This window comes from Macadamia integrifolia, chromosome 9 (genome assembly GCF_013358625.1).
Source record: "Macadamia integrifolia cultivar HAES 741 chromosome 9, SCU_Mint_v3, whole genome shotgun sequence".
NCBI classification, from domain to species: domain Eukaryota; kingdom Viridiplantae; phylum Streptophyta; class Magnoliopsida; order Proteales; family Proteaceae; genus Macadamia; species Macadamia integrifolia.
The window spans coordinates 1,932,756-1,949,007 of NC_056565.1; the positions used below are offsets into that span (position 1 = coordinate 1,932,756).

Below are 16,252 nucleotides of genomic sequence, written 5' to 3' on the forward strand. Positions count from 1 at the left end.
CCCCCCCCCCCCCCCCTCTTAGATCTTTGGCTGGCTCTCCCTCTCATCCCTCCAGGTCACCGCGGCAGAGAGGACAAAGTTCAATGGCTCCACTCACCTTCTGGCATGTTTAGCTCATTCTCTGCGTGGGATCTCATTCGTTCTAGAGGTCCCTTCGTCCCTTGGAGGAATACTGTTTGGTTCAAAGGCTACATCCCACGTCACTTCTTCGCATCTTGGTGTGCATTGTCTAATATTCTTCCCACTCAGACTTTCCTGATCCACAGGCACATTCAGGTTTCCCCTTCTTGTTGCCTATGTTGGAATGGAACTGAAGATGTGGACCATCTTTTCTTTTCTTGTCCTTTTTCCACCTCCATTTGGAAGAAAGTTCTAAGTTAGGGTTGGCCTTCTAGTAGACAGGTGCTTCCCCTCTCGAGAGAGTGGATTTGGGTGAATATGACTTTTGTTGGTACCTCTATCTGTGATATCGTTGGTAAGCTTGCCTTCAGCGCCTCAATCAACCACATTCAGATGGAACGAAATCTAATAAGATGGTCTTCCAACTCTAGATATCTAGATATGATTTGGAAATCCATCTTTTTTTATGTTAGTTCCAAACTTGCTTCCCTTCCCCTTCACCTCGTAAAGGACTCCTCAAGGAACAGGCTCATTGTTGTCTCCTGCGGACTTCCTCTCTCAATTGTATCCCCCTGGCCTTCTGGCCCTGTATCCCCATCTCTCTCGCCCTCTTCCCTCTGGGTCTCTTGTCTCCTCTTTTCTTGTTAATATATTTATTATTCATCCAAAAAAAAAGGATACATCAAAAATACCAGCAGAACAGAAAGAGCTTTTATTATGATAGTAGAGAAACAATCTGTGCATGTAATTATAAAAGATAATAGTGTATAGTATTTGGAACCTTTTTGTAATGACCGAATTTCTCCTCCCTGTTTGAATAAAACACCATTGATCTCAAGTTCTCTATTTTCTTATCTTGCTCCTGCAACCTCCTCTCACGTTGAGCTTGAGCTTCCTTTTCCTGTTGCAGCTCCAAAGCTATCCTCTCCCTTTCCAGTTCACTCTACAAAGAGGGATTGCAAATGATAAGAACTATCTGCAAAGCATTACAATAAATCTAGATTCACCAAAACAAAAATGCTGGAAAACCTTTAATAATGTATTCCGCAGGTTGAGAACCTCCTCTTCAAGATGTTCTGAGTGAGATTCCTAAAACAGAAAACACTGATAATGTATAGATAAATAATTTCACACTGATCAAAGATAAATATTCAAGGAAAGATGAGAATAACCTGCAATTTTGCTCGTAGCCCCTCAATTTCCTTCTTCTGACGCTTAAGCAAAGCAGCATCTGTTAAAATCTGCCAGGATGAGAAGAAAGTGCTAAGTACAAGTAAAATTTGCAATAATAACTAAAGTAAATCTAGTCAGTTTTACGCATAAAGTGCAAGAGGCATGCATGCAATGACATATGTGATCATTAGATTACACAGTCTCACCAGGAACAAAAAATATTAAAGCAGAAAAGATTCACAAAAGACAGATAGTTAAAGTTGAATCACAACTAACCTCATTTACACGTGCACAATTAGTCACACGTAATGCTCTACTTGCAAATTGAAGGCTACTTTTTGTCTCATCCGAATGAACCTGCAAGTGAATAAGAGGTTGAGATAGAATTACAATTACTCCAATAGTACACAATAACAGCAGGGGAAAAAATCATAAGGCACCATCAAAGATGCAATATTAGAGGAAACAAAAGTAATTCTCTCTCAACATTACAAGTAAAGTCCAAAAACCAGTTTCCTTTTTCCCTTGAGCCTCACTAGCAAGATGTGATGAAAACTTGCCAGAGATTCCAACAGAAGTCATGAGTTATAGGACTTGGGTACTTGACATTAATAATCAGGTCTAATGCACTCGTGCATCCCATCCCTACTTATGTACCACGTAATAGCCACTATTTTGGCATAGCAGACTTTGTTACTAAGTGTTGCTGCCGAAAATCCATATGAGTTGATCCTGCATAAGCACAGAAGGCATAGGCCTGGAGGTTTGTCCGGGATTAGTCCTCCGACGCTCAAGTTAGAGATCGGCCGCACAGTTTTTCACAGGAGTAATGGTGTGGGTCTATTTACCTACCTCTTTTCCTCCTCTCAGACCCTCTCTTATAGTCCTTAGGGTTTAGGGTTTCTCTTTTTCTTGGAGGAGTCCTCCTCGGGTCTGCCTCCTTTTCTTTTCGAGTCCTACCCGGATACGTCCTATCCCCTTCGTGGGGAATATTCTCTTCACGTGGTTAGCGTGGTCAGAATCCTTGCAACCTCTATCAGGTGGGCGGCACGTGTCATTTCCTTAAATACCACGTGTTCTTACCCTACTAGGCAATCAATTTGGCCGTATCAGTAGCCCCTTTACTCCCATCAGGAGGCTCTTCCTGTGGGAGTAATAAAGTTTTTCGTCATTTTCTCTCATTCATGCGTCCCTTAGGCCTTATTCCTTCTGCTCCGACTTTAGTTTTGCTTGCGACTGGGACCTTCGGTCAGGTATGCTCGGGCCTGACTTGAGCCCCCAACCGAGATAAGGACCCTCGGTCAGATCTGCTCAGCCTTTGCTTGAGCCCCCAATCGAGGTAATGACCTTCGGTCAGGTCCGCTCGGCCTCTGCCTGAGTACCCAACCGAGGTGAAGACCTTCGATCAAGTCCGCTCGGCCTTTGCCTGAGCTCTCAACCGAGGTAAGGACCTTCGTTCAGGTCAGCTCAGACTTTGCCTGAGCTCCCAACCAAGGCGGGGACCTTCGGTCAGGTCTGCTCGGCCTTAACCGGAGCCCCAACCGAGGTAAGGACCTTCGGTCAGGTCGGCTCGGCCTTTGCCTGAGCTCCCAACCGAGGTAAGGACCTTCAGTCAGGTCAGCTCGGCCTCATCTAGAGCCCAAACCGAGGTAAGGACCTTCGGTCAGGTCAGCTCGACCTCTGCCTGAGCTCCCAACCGAGGTAAAGACCTTCGGCAGCTAGGCCTTTGCCTGAGCTCCCAACCGAGGTAAGGACCTTCGGTCAGGTCCGCTCGGCCTTGCCTAAGCCCCCAATCGAGGTAAGGACCTTCGGTCAGGTCAGCTCGACCTCTGCCTGAGCTCCCAACCGAGGTAAAGACCTTCGGTCAGGTCCGCTCGGCCTTTATATGAGCTCCCAACCGAGGTAAGGACCTTCGGTCAGGTCCGTTGGCTTTGCCTGAGCCCCCAACCGAGGTAAGGACCTCCGGTCAGGTTAGCTTGGCCTCTGCCTGAGCTCCCAACCGAGGTAAAGACCTTCGGTCAGGTCCGCTCGGCCTTGCCTGAGCCCCCAACCGAGGTAAGGACCTCCGGTCAGGTCAGCTCGGCCTCTGCCTCTGCCTGAGCTCCCAACCGAGGTAAAGACCTTTGGTCAGGTCAGCTCGGCCTCTGCCTGAGCTCCCAACCAAGGTAAAAACCTTCGGTCAGGTTCGCTCAGCCTTTTCCTGAGCCCCCAACTGAGGTAAAGACCTTCGGTCAGGTTAGCTCGGCCTTAGCCCAAAGCCCCCAACCGAGGTGGTGACCTTTGGTCAGGTCCGCTCGGCCTTTGCCTGAGCTGCCAACAGAGGTAAAGACCTTCGGTCAGGTCCGCTCGGCCTTTTCCTGAGCTCCCAACCGAGGCAAGGACCTTCGGTCAGATCCGCTCAGCCTTTGCCTGAGCCCATAACCGAGGTAAGGACCTTCGGTCAGGTCAACTCGGCCTTAGCCCAGAGCACCCAACCGAGGTGGTGACCTTTGGTCAAGTCTGTTTGGCCTTTGCCTGAGTTCCCAACCGAGGTAAGGACCTTCGATCTGGTATTTGCGACGAGCCACTCGTGTCTTCGGCTCGAGCGATATGTCACCCGTCTTACCTGGAGTGCCTCGGGAATCAGCATTGATGACATGTCGGGGTCATTAATGGCCTCGAGTAATTGGATCATCATTATCTTGCCGATATAGAGTGAGCCCCCCTCATATCACTTTTCCCAGAGCTCCGTGAAGTCCCCGTTACTCCTGGTTAAGATGGTTCAGACCGAGATGTCCCAGGTGCCGTCAATGGTAAAGTTATTCTCCCAACCGAAGCCCCTTGATGAACGAAATGCCTTCGGGTCACTTTTTTGTATCTTTTGAACTTGGGCCTTCCGTCCCCCTTGTAATTTATGCCTTCGGCCTTCTTCGATGAAGGAAACGCCTTTCTTTTAGATTCCTTCGTGCCTTTTTATTATCATCATTGACTGTGCCGAGCCGAGGTGACAGGTTTGTCGAGCCTATGTGACTTGCAGCACGACCTGATAGAGGGCCGAGGTGAGGCCTGATGAGGGCCGAGGTGAGGCTTGATGAGGGCCGAGGTGGCAGCACGGCCTGATTAAGTGCCGAGGTAGTAGCACGGCCTGAGGAGATGCTGAGATTACAGCACGGCCTGAAGGAGGGCCAAGGTGCCAGCACGGCCTGATGATGGCCAAGGTGATAGCACTGCCTGATGAGGGCCGAGGTGGAAGCACGGCCTGATGATGGCCGAGGTGGCAGCACGGCCTAATTGAGGGCCGAGGTAATGCCTACTACCAGGAAGTTGATTATGATTATTACCTGGTGGTCTCCGGTGCCAGCTCTTACTGGCAACTCAACCGATCCCTCAACTTTGATCGAGGCGCCGAAGAATCCTTGCAACGGGTGTTCTACCTTCTTCATCTTTCCCTCGCCCAGGCCCATCTTCTGGAAAGCTTCAAGGAACAGGATATCAGTTGAACTGCCGTTATCCACCAAGATCCTTTTTACTCTGCAATCGGCTATGGTCAAGGTGATTACTAGGGCATCGTCATGTGGCGTGTGCACCCCTTCCAGGTCATCATCCGAGAAGGAAATAACCATCCCCGTCTTCGCCTTCTTGTGCGACCATTCAACCACATGCACGCTTTGTGCATAGGCTTTTGCTTTCCTGGCCAAGGTTGAACTTTCTCCAAGGGCTAGGCCTCCACAAATAGTAGCTATAACCCCAGTTAGGCTTTTATGATAGTCCCGAAGGTGATGGTCAGCTTCCTCGGGTGCCCGGTCCCTTTGTCGTTCTTGATTGCCTCTGCGGGCTGGCCGCATCCTTTTATGGTGGCCTCTACCGTCTCTTCGACGGTTGTCCCTACGGTCATTACAGTCATGGGCATCCTCCTTTTCACGGTCTACGAATCGGCCTAGATACCCTCTTCGGATCATTCCTTCTATTTCCCCCTTCAAGTGCCAACAATATTCAGTGTCGTGGCCGTGGTCCTTGCGGAAGTGGCAATATTTGTCCATATTGCATCTCTCAGGGTGTCGTCCCATCCTCCCTAGCCACTTCATGGCTCTGGCATCTGGGGAGTCCTTTATCTGCATTAGCACATCCGTTGGTTTCCGGTTCAGGGGCGTGTATTTCTCGAACTTCTTCAGTGGACTAGGTGCCCGACCACGTTTGGACTCTCGTCTTTTGCCCTCTTCGGAAGGTTTGTCGTCGCCTCTCGAGATCCTTTACCTCCCCGTCTTCTCTTCAACTTCTTCATCGGCTTAAAGGGTTTTTTTCTATCCGGATGTACTTATCACACCAAGCCCTCAACTCCACTAGGTTCCTTCATGTATCCTTCGCCAAAGACCTCTTTAGCTCTTTATCCTTGACGCCTCCCAGCAGGGCCGTGAACTCTTCTTTCGGGTCCAGACCTCTAATCGTGATCTTCTCTTGCTGGAAGCGCTTCATGTAGTTTCGCAGTGACTCTCCTTCATGTTGTTTTATGTTGGTCAGGGGTTGGCTACTGGAGAATCCCTTCACGAAGAAGTAGCTCAAATCGCTGAAGATGTGGATCGATTACATCTTCAAGCGGTTATACCATAACCTTGCTGCTCCTCTGAACGTCAAAGGCAGGGCTAGACACGATGTTTTCCGAGACTCGGTAGAACTGCATCGCAAACTTAAGCCTTCTAGATGATCAACGGGGTCTCCAGACCTGTCGTCAGTATCATATTTGGGCAGACGAAAATCAATCGGGAGCGAGTCCTTCATAACTTCATCAGCTAGAGCCGCGTCATTGGTGAGGTCTGGCTCGCAAGTTCCCTTCTGGTTTTTTGCAACCTTCTGGATCTCGTCCTTCAGGTCTAGGATCATCTGCTTTAACCCTGAGTTACGTAACTGTTTGTACCCTTGGCGCGGTTCTTCATGCCCGGCTCCCATGACGCGGCACACTCTTTCTTTGGGTGCGGGGCTTTCCCTCATTGCTCAGTTTCGAGGATTCCGACCGAATCTTATCGATCCTGAGCTACTCTAGTCCTCGTCTTGTTGTCGCTCTGGCTGGACATGGAAGCCTCGTGCTGCTCCACTGGTCTTATGAGAGAAGGCTTTAGAGAACTCTTTCATTGTCTCGGCCATTCGGTCATACTTCTCCTGAAGGGCGTCGAACTGCCCCCTCGTCACATATTCCTGCGCCCTAAGAGGGGGTGGAGGATTACCTTCTCCGCGCACCGAATATCCGGCAGAGCGCTGGTTCATCGTGGAACCTTCCCGATCGTCGTTTCCCCGTTCTTTGCCGATTTTCGTTGAGGAAGGGAGTCCTCCTGAAGGTTCCTCCTCGTCCATGTTTATGCTAGGCGTTGCTCTTGTTTTCTTACGATTGTAGGTTTTCCCACCATTACTGTCGTTCCCACAGACGGCGCCAATCTGTTGCTGCCGAAAATCCGTATGAGCTGATCCTGCACAAGCACAAAAGGCAGAGGCCTGGAGGTTTGTCCGGGATTAGTCCTCAGACGCCCAAGTTAGAGATCGGCCGCACAGTTTTTCACAGGAGTAATGGTGTGGGTCTATTTACCTACCTCTTTTCCTCCTCTCAGGCCCTCTCTTATAGTCCTTAGGGTTTAGGGTTTCTCTTTTTCTTGGAGGAGTCCTCCTCGGGTCCGCCTCCTTTCCTTTTCGAGTCCTACCCGGATACGTCCTATCCCCTTCGTGGGGAATATTCTCTTCAAACGGTTGGCGTGGTCAGAATCCTTGTAACCTCTATCAGGTGGGCGGCACGTGTCCTTTCCTTAAATACCACATGTTCTTACCCTACTGGGCAATCAATTTGGCCGTATCACTAAGGCTCTGTTTGTTTGACATGAAAAGAAAAGACACCGTACAAGATTCTCTAAATTCTCTACGGTTTTCTTGGCACCAACAATTTTCTCAGCATTTGGAAGCCTCTAACGTGAATGAGTGTTTGGAGAATAGTCCCACACCGATTACCCCTGAGACCATCTGAGTCCTTCTCAACACTCCCCTCATGTGTGTGCATAACGAAATTGTGTACGCATGCACAAATGAACGGAGGCACCAGGACAAGAGAAACCCTGTTCTGATACCATATAAACATCCAACCCAAAAGCTCAAACTTTTGGATGAAATTGCATACAAGTGCACATATGAACGGAAGCAAGTCCGGAGACACCTGCAACAGGATTGGAGAACCCACTCTAATACCATGTAAATATAAATATCCAACCAAAAAGCTCGAACTGTAGGGCGGAGAGACTCACTGGTATATGAGAAGACAGAAGGTCTCAGGGGTAACCGTTGTGTGCTATTAATCCCAATACAGAGAAGATTCCAATTTTAAATTTTGAAATCAAATAGGGATTTCTGCAATTTGCTATCACCGGGAAAGAAATGGCGAGAAAACTGCCTTTTGAAAAACCCACAGGTCCCACACCAATATGTGTGTGGAAGAAAGAGAGAGAAAAGACAGTGACAGTAGAGGAGACGGCTGCATTGCATGGTACGCTGGGAGGTGTACGATATGTCAGGTCGACCGGGTAATGCTCAGGTTTAAACCAATCATGACCAAACCGGCTGCCACTTCTAACCAAGATACCTAACCAGAAAGAGACACCGGCAACGAAATCGCTGTTTGATCTCAATCTGAAGGCAACAACAACAACAAAAACAACAGAGACTGCAAGTTCGGTCTAGCAGCACTGCCTCCACACATTTGCAATGCTCTTGTCCTCCTAACCTACCTCCGTCAACCCAGTTGTTCTCTTCTCTCTGCTCCATCAGTCTCAAAGATCACTGTCGATTGTTCTCTTTGCATTCCTCCTCTCCGATTTCTGGCAGTTGATGCTGCAATGGTTTTCTTTTTTTTAACCTTATTTCTTTTCTATCCTAACCAAACACCAAGAAAAAACTTTATTTTCTATTCTACCCACATCTTGACAAACAAACACAGTCTAAGGTTTGCACCTTCAAATAAAATCTTTATTTCATCCATCAGAAAGAAGGCAAAATAAAAGAAAAGCCCAGAGCTGTATTAACTTTATGGAGTACTACCTGAGCAAGGGTGATGTTGCATATTATAGCAGTATTTGCATTTCCACCTAGTGCAGGTTGCAAAATACGTGTGAGCTTGCTATCCCGGTAGGGCACATGACCTCTGCATCAGATTTTAAATGAAGTAAGAGATAAAACAAACAAACCATATGAAACTTCTTGTTTACTAATTGATAGGACTCACCCTTGGCTCTCTGCACCTTCACTTAGTTTTTTTATCACGGTTCCAAGTGTCATCAAACTTTTATTGATGTGGGAACCTTCTTTCAGTCGTACACCTTCTGCACCAGTCTTTGCAGCACGTTCTGAACCAGCAAGGTCCACCAAATTCTAGAAGCAGGGAAATACAAGCAGGATGAAACTAAGGAGGAAATATAAATTAATATGAACGTAGAAATATTAGAATCTGTTGAATAAATTGGGATAAAAGAAAAGGGAATGGATAAAGCAAACAATAAGTTTTACAACATACCAGAACAGATACTCGAACAGCATCACATGAAGTTCCAATATCTCCATCATCAGATTTCTCTTTACTCTCAATTATCTGCAGTTATATTAAGAAGACAAAGGCTCAAAAAACACCCAGATATTCATAAAACCATATAAAAGAACATATTCAATTTTTAACTCGTACCATGCGGAAAATAGTATGGGACCTACTACTGTAAACATTCATATTTGTCTCCCCAATGTGGCGATGAGCTGCATGATTGAGAAATAGATGACTAGAACATCAGTTGTGCAGATTGATTGGCATGCATGACAAAAACAGGGGGTGGGGGAGGGAGAGAGAGACAGACACAGACAAGGCAAAAAGTAGAGGTTTACATTCTCCAAATTCCATGAAATCAAGTACTTGCTCGGGGGAGGCAACAATCTCTTCTCTCAAACCAGCAACAAAGATACCTCTCTACAAAGGGACATAAAAGCAAACTATCAGCTAAAGTCAACCATATACTATATTATGACCATATTATTTGTCAAGTAAAGACACCACCTCAATACTCTCATGAATCTGTAATTTCCTGTGCTCGGGAGCTAACAAATCATTGATCTCTTCATTGTAGATTTCCATATACGACATTCGCAAAAGAAACTCCCGATCCACATCCTGAATTAAAGAAATAACAGAATAACAGTGCAATGATTTCCGCAATAAACTTTAGTAATAAAAATACTACACCACAACCTGCAGTATTTTAGTGGTTCATCTGATAGAACAAATAAATGCGCATGTTTTCAAATTTTCATTAGACCTATAAAATGTTCAGGCAGTAGAAAGGCAGAGTAGATAGCAAAAGGAACTAGTTCCTAAGAGAAAAAGATATTTTTACTCAAATCATCTTCCAGTGGCTTATTACATTCATCCGAACTCGCTAAAAAAGCTTGGTCTCATACCCATTCATGGTAATTTGCAAGATCACTGACACCCAAAAGTGAAAATATTGGTATGTGAAACAAGCCATGGATGAGTCAAACACCTCTCAAGTGTTGCAAAGGAGTGAAAACTAAGCTCCACTCTCTTATGCATTCCAAATTTGTTTTGCTGATGGTCAGTTACTAAAGCATCTACTCATACATTGTGCAAGACATCTTCTGGACAAGCTTTTCTGGGGGCCCACCAATCCACTCTCTGGAAACAAAGAAAGCTATAATGGAGAACGGCAGAAGTTTTAATGGATCTATACACTGCCTGGGTTTCTGGAGAACTGGAGGAGAAAACTGGACATCGACTGTTTGAGGCATTTAGAATTTAGATGTATCACTCTCAATCCCATAGTAAGGGACTGGGAGGTGGTAGCCAGACAGCTCCTATTGTCCCACAGATGAGACACATTTGGTTGTGAGCCCATCCAGGATCCATCAAAATGAATTTGGAAAGTAGCCCTCTGAAGAATACTGGTCCATTAGGGCATATAGGAGCATTTCAACCTTCAAGACTTTTAGAGCATTATAGTCGTCATTGCTGGAAGGGTGCCTTGGTCGCCTAGGCAACGCCTTGTTGGTGTCACCTTGATTTTTTCCTCTCCTCCAACACCTAGGATCACCTAGATGCCATGACAACTATGCAAAACATTATGCATGTTTAGGAAGCTGCTGCTTCCCTAGAACAGATATAACTTCTAATAGAGGTTTTGGATATGAATATTACTTTGGTCACCTTCTGGACAGGTCCTTGGAGACATGCTCATCTCATTGAATTTGCACAGATCTTCACTCTTCAAGGAATATCTTCTTACATTGGAGACCTAAATCTTGCAACTCTGAGGTGGATGAGTTGGCAAGGAATATGGCGAATAGAGACCATGTTTTCTGGTTCATATAGTGACCTAGTATGGACATGATTATCTACTGTGATTGGCTTATATCATTGATTTGTTTGTACATTGTAAGTGCCATGCTAGGAGGAAAAAATTAAATACCAACTCCCTCAAAAAAAAAAAAAAAGGCAGCAAGATCAGTTCTCCTTCTGATACAACATATCTAGTTTGAGCCACAGGATCATATCTCATATGCCAACACATGTAACTTACAGACAATATATGTGTTTCCAAGTGTTATGAGAAGAAACCTCCCAAAATAAGCAGAAAACAGCGTTCAATAGGTTCCCTGTATTAATCTAGAGTAGTACACTTGTAGTCATGGACAATAAGTATAGCTGAGTTCAGAAGGATAGAATGAGAATGATTACGAGAATTACTGGGAACAGCACCAATGGATGAAAATATGAGGGGTAATCAGTTGAGAAGTTTTGGCCAAGCATCATGAAGAACAATGAGTGCCAAATGAATGCCCTGATGAAAAGTCTACATTACCTTGATTCTTGTACAATAAAATTTCTATTCATTCGAAAAAAGCATCCTACAAATGGAAAGTGTATCGCACATTTTGTAGGTGCTGAACTCATTTGTGTCGAACTGGCAGGAAAAGGGAATGTTGATGAGTCAGAGGCAGAGATGGCAGTAAATGATGGAGTAGAATAGCATAACAGTTTCTCATTCAATCCAGGCTTCAACTTGACCCCCTCAATTCTTCCCTGGCCAATGAAGAAAAGATGGCTGTTTTGAAACTCTATTCCCACCTCGCCCAGGAAGAATCTTTCCTCTGTCAAAATCCAAGATCAAGTGGCTTGAGCTTGGCGACTACAACTCGACATATTTTCACCGTTCCCTCAAAGCCTGAACAAATTCCAACTCCATTTTCGAACTCATCTCTCGCTCTGGCTTTGAGGTCCTCTTCCCCCTTGATATCAAGGTGGAAGTTGTCTCCTACCTTGATGACCTTTTCCACCCCCCCCTCCACATCCATCTCTCCCCCTCCCCTGCCCCAACATCCTCAACAAATTCATCCCCGATCACTTTTTTCCTTCTCTTCAAGCCACCCCTTCGGATGATGAGATCCTTTTTGCTGTCCTTCACCATAAGTCCAATAAGGCTCTTGGCCTTAACGGCTACAGCATGGGATTCTTCTCTACTTGTTGGCATATCACCCATGATGACCTCATCTTTGCCATCCATAGATTCTTCTTCAATCCTTCCCAAATCTCTGGATCAACCACTCCTTCCTCTGCCTCATCCCTAAGAAGGAGGGTGCTTAATGCATGTCCGACTTCAGGCCTATCTCCCTCTTCAACCTTCTCTATAAATTTATCTCCAAAATCCTTGTTGTTGGGGATATGCCCACACTCTTATAGTTGGTTTTGATGATAACAAACATATGAAGGTATGTCACAATTTTCCTTTAAGTATTGTTTTGTAGAGACTTCATATCAAAGATCGAATTTGGTGAATGAAATAGAAGTCATCAAATGAAGAGTATCAACAAGTTGGCATCAATGCTTGAAGAAGATATCATAAGAATTTAAGCTTCAAGATGTCAAGACATGAAGCTTAAAGACATGGAATTGCAAACAAGAAGAAAAGAAGATAAAGTGCCAAAGAGTGGAAGGTTCAAGTGAAGAAGAAGACCACTAGGATTGATTGGTCATTTTTAATGTAATTTGTAACTTCCACATATATATGCACTCACCACATGCATGTGCATTGCATCATACTAGAATGACCATAGAGCATATCTTGACCAAGTATGGAAAGTCTCTAAGTGGTGAGGAACATATTAGGAAAAATGTGTTCTAGTGAAATTCTGTGAAAACCACATTAATCTGACTCAAGGGCATTTTGGGTAATCTTAAAGTCGGTATCATGAGATGAAACCTTCATAGAAGTTGTAGGAAATTGAGTCACGATTCCAACACAACTGATCTTAGGTCAATCCGAGGTCGGACCGAAAAGTTATGGTCAAAACACTGACGACTGGTCAGTATGACAGCATTCTGTCAAAACAGTCTGTCATGTTGGCGGTCGACCAGCTGAAAGCCCCGGTCGACCGGAATTGTCTAAGACCATAGACGGTCGACCGGTAAAAAGTCCCGGTCAACCGGTGACTGCTTGGAAGTTCCCCAACAGCTATATTTTGCCTCAACTGCTCTTTTCGGTCGACCGGCTACCTATGGCGGTCGACCGGTGGTCCCAGAATACGACCGTTAAAACCTGATTTCCTATCTAAAATGCTCTCCTAAGCTCACCTATGAATACCTCTAATGCTACTCATTAATTAACAATTAATCTCAACTTTAGAGAAGCATTATTTGAGCATTAGAAGTGAGAATTGGTCTACACCATTTCTTGAGTTCAAGTTCTTTATTTTACATTCAAGAGGAACTCAAGACCATCTACAAGTCTTCATCTACATCTTGGCAGTTACATTACAAACATCAAGAAGACTTCAAAAGGTGCATTCATTCTATCATCATTGTATATTTCATTTGCACCACACCGGAGGTAATTCTCTTTTATTCCACTTCTCCATTTTTTATTGTACATTATGTCTAGACTGTACTTAGGCTTGTGTAAGGACCCTCTCATCTTTAAGAGATTGTAAGGATCCTCTTATCCTTAAAAGAGTGTAAGGTACCTCTCTACCTTAAAGGAGATTGTAAGGTGTCTCTCTACCTGTAAAGGAAATTGTAAAGGTGTCTCTCTGCCTGTAAAGGGGATTTGTAAGGATACTCTTATCCGTGAAAAAGATTGTAAAGGTTTTCTTCCCTACATATCGTACTGAAAGGGAGAACTAGTGGAATACCTTACAAGAGGATTCTTGTAGGGAGTGGACTAGACTCGGATTGAGTCGAACCACTATATATCTTGTGTTGTGTGATTGCGCCTATTTTATTTATTCCGCATCGTTTTTAACTTGCAATCACACTTGGGACCTATACATCGAAAAGAGTTAATTTCCACTAGTATAACCTATTCGCCCCCCCTCTAGGTTATTTCACTTGCAAATCGGATCCAAATGGTCATTAACTCCCTTGTCAGTCCAAATCAATCCGCCTTCATTGCTAGTAGAAGTATCTCTAACAACCTCATTCTCTGCCATGTGATCGTCAGAGGCTTCAATTGCGAATGCCATTCTTCCGCTGCCCTTCTTAAGATTGATATCCACAATGCCTTCAACTCTATCCGCTGGAACTCCATGTCCAAAGTACTCCTTCATATGTCCTTCCCCCCTTCTGATGGAGAACCCTTAGGGAAGGGAGGGGAAATCAGAGTAGAGATGGGGAAAAGGGAGATCACACTCACAAATTCATTCAATAATCAAATTACTCTCTAAATCTTCAGTCGATTACAACCAATATATAGGAAAATAGGAACATGAAATTAGAAACTTAACTGGAATGGAAACTAGCCTAAATTAGGAAACCACTATAAAAGGAAACCAAAGCAAGGAAATAAATCCTACTCCTATGCTCATCTGCCTTGCCTTTGCTGATGATCTAATGATCTTCTCTAAAGCAGACCCTTACTCCATAACCAAAATTATGGCCTCTCTTCATCTTTTTAAATCCCTCTCTAGTCTAAAAATCAATCTCCTCAAATCCAACCTCTTCCGTTCTGGTGTTTCTGACGCCTATCAAGCCCAGCGCCTTGCCATCTCTGGTTTCTCTGTGGGATCCCTCCCTGTAAGGTATCTCAGTCTCCCTCTCCTATCCTCTCGTCTCTCTTTCCACCATTGTTCCCCCATCCTCGACTCAATCAGGAAGTAGCTCCAACTCTGGAGAGGCAAGCTCCTCTCCAATACTGGCCGTCTTGTCCTTATCCAATCTGTTCTGCAATCCCTCTATCTCTACTGGACCAGCTTCTTCTCCCTCCCGGTTCCACATCCAAAGCCATTGATTCTCTCCTTTGTGCCTTTCTTTAGAAAAGAACTAATGCCACTAGATTCCTCCACCCCATGAGTTGGTCCAATGTCTGTCGCCCAAAAGCTGAAGGAGGTCTGGGCCTTCGCAAAATTAAAGATGTCAACTCCACTGCCATCTTAAAGCTTATTTTGAAGATTGTCTCCAGGCAGCGTAGTATATGGGTCTCCAAGTCTACTCCGTCCCCCTTAAAAATGATTCCCTTTGGACGGCCTCCCTCCCCCCGGATGCTTCCTAGATTTGGCGTAACATTCTCATATTCAGACCCCTCCCCTTCCTGCCATCTCTTATACCATAGGTAATGGCTCCTCCACTTCCCTCTGGTTAGATCCTTGGCACACTATTGGCATCCTCCTCCCCCTTGTCTCCCCCATAGTCATCTCCTCCTCTGGTTCCACCAGATCCGCCACTGTGGTCTCTATCCACTCCCTTAATGGCTGGTCCCCTCCATTTCTCCCTCCCCCTGAGCGGATCTCTAGTCCTCCCTCCCCCCCATTCCCCCTGGGCATAGAGGATTAGAGGATAATGTTATTTGGCTGCCCTCCTCCTCGGGTATGTTCTCCTTTACCTCTATTTGGAACTTCATCCATTCCAAAGGCCATTTTATTCCTTGGCAAAATATCATCTGGTTTAAAGGCACATTCCTCCCCATAGCTTCACTGGATGGTGAGCCCTCTCCTACTACCTCCCCACGCAGTCCTTTCGTCACATTTAGGTCCCTACCTCCTGTTGTCTATGCTGGAACGGTACTGAAGATGTCGACCATCTCTTCTTCTCCTACCCCTTCTTCGCTTCCATCTGGAAGAAGGTTCTCCACTCTTGCTGGCCCTCTCCCCGTCCCATCCTCCCCCTTAGCCATGAGTGGATTTGGGTTGACATAACCTTTAATGGTCCATCCGTATGTGACATAGTAGGGAGCACACCTTTTCCGCCACCATCAACCACCTTTGGATGGAACGTATCTTCGTAGATGGACCCCCAATTCTCGTTCTTTCGAAAGGATTTAGAAAGTCATCTACTTTGACGTCTCCTCAAAGCTCAGCTTACTTTGCCACCTCCCGGTTCGTGACACACCAAGGAACAGGCTCATTGTTGTCTCCTAGGGCCTCCCCTCCTCTATCATCTCCCCCCCCCCAATTGATGTCTCCCTTAGATAGTTGGCATTAGCCCCCCTCTCTCCCTCGAGGGCTTACTTCTTTTTTGCTCCCCCCTTCTTGCCCCCTTTGTATATTCTTCTTCTTGGTAATGAATTATTTATTCATCCACAAAAAAAAAAAAAGAGGATACAACTTAGCAAGTTCCATAAGAAATTCAAATCAAGAAACTATAAAAATAACTACATTGAAAGCAGGTGGAGAGGTGCAATGTTAGAGGAAACAAAAGAACTTCTAAAGCATCCATCTTCTAACAAGTATTAATGGACGGAGTATAGCCAATTAAGACAACATAAATGGTATCCTTGGTTGTTAATGCAAGACGGATAAGCGTATTAGGTGGATTGAACGAAAGGAACAAAAAAAACAGTGATACTGATGTAGAATCAATCTTGAACCAAGGAAAGAAGCAGTGAGAGATCAAGTACAATAGGATCGATGAGATAAGGACGAACAAAAACCAATAACAGAATTTCTCTTCTTTTTTTTTTTTTTT

The 16,252-nt window shown here is 45.2% G+C and overlaps 1 protein-coding gene across 3 annotated transcripts in view; it reads right to left on the minus strand.

Annotated features, from left to right (window-relative positions):
• LOC122089932 (kinesin-like protein KIN-7O) overlaps positions 1-16,252 on the minus strand; it is a 75,304-nt gene that overhangs the window by 53,030 nt on the left and 6,022 nt on the right. For all 3 annotated transcript variants that reach the window (XR_006143372.1, XM_042659706.1, XM_042659705.1), the window contains exons 4-13: positions 9,341-9,454; positions 9,172-9,253; positions 8,978-9,045; positions 8,813-8,887; positions 8,525-8,670; positions 8,341-8,443; positions 1,570-1,650; positions 1,293-1,361; positions 1,150-1,209; positions 902-1,063 (exon numbers count right to left, since the gene is read on the minus strand). Coding sequence is in view for 2 of the 3 variants with exons in the window: in XM_042659706.1 (XP_042515640.1) it covers positions 902-1,063; positions 1,150-1,209; positions 1,293-1,361; positions 1,570-1,650; positions 8,341-8,443; positions 8,525-8,670; positions 8,813-8,887; positions 8,978-9,045; positions 9,172-9,253; positions 9,341-9,454 (960 nt within the window). In the remaining variant the exon portion in view is untranslated. The remainder of the gene's footprint in view (positions 1-901; positions 1,064-1,149; positions 1,210-1,292; positions 1,362-1,569; positions 1,651-8,340; positions 8,444-8,524; positions 8,671-8,812; positions 8,888-8,977; positions 9,046-9,171; positions 9,254-9,340; positions 9,455-16,252) is intronic.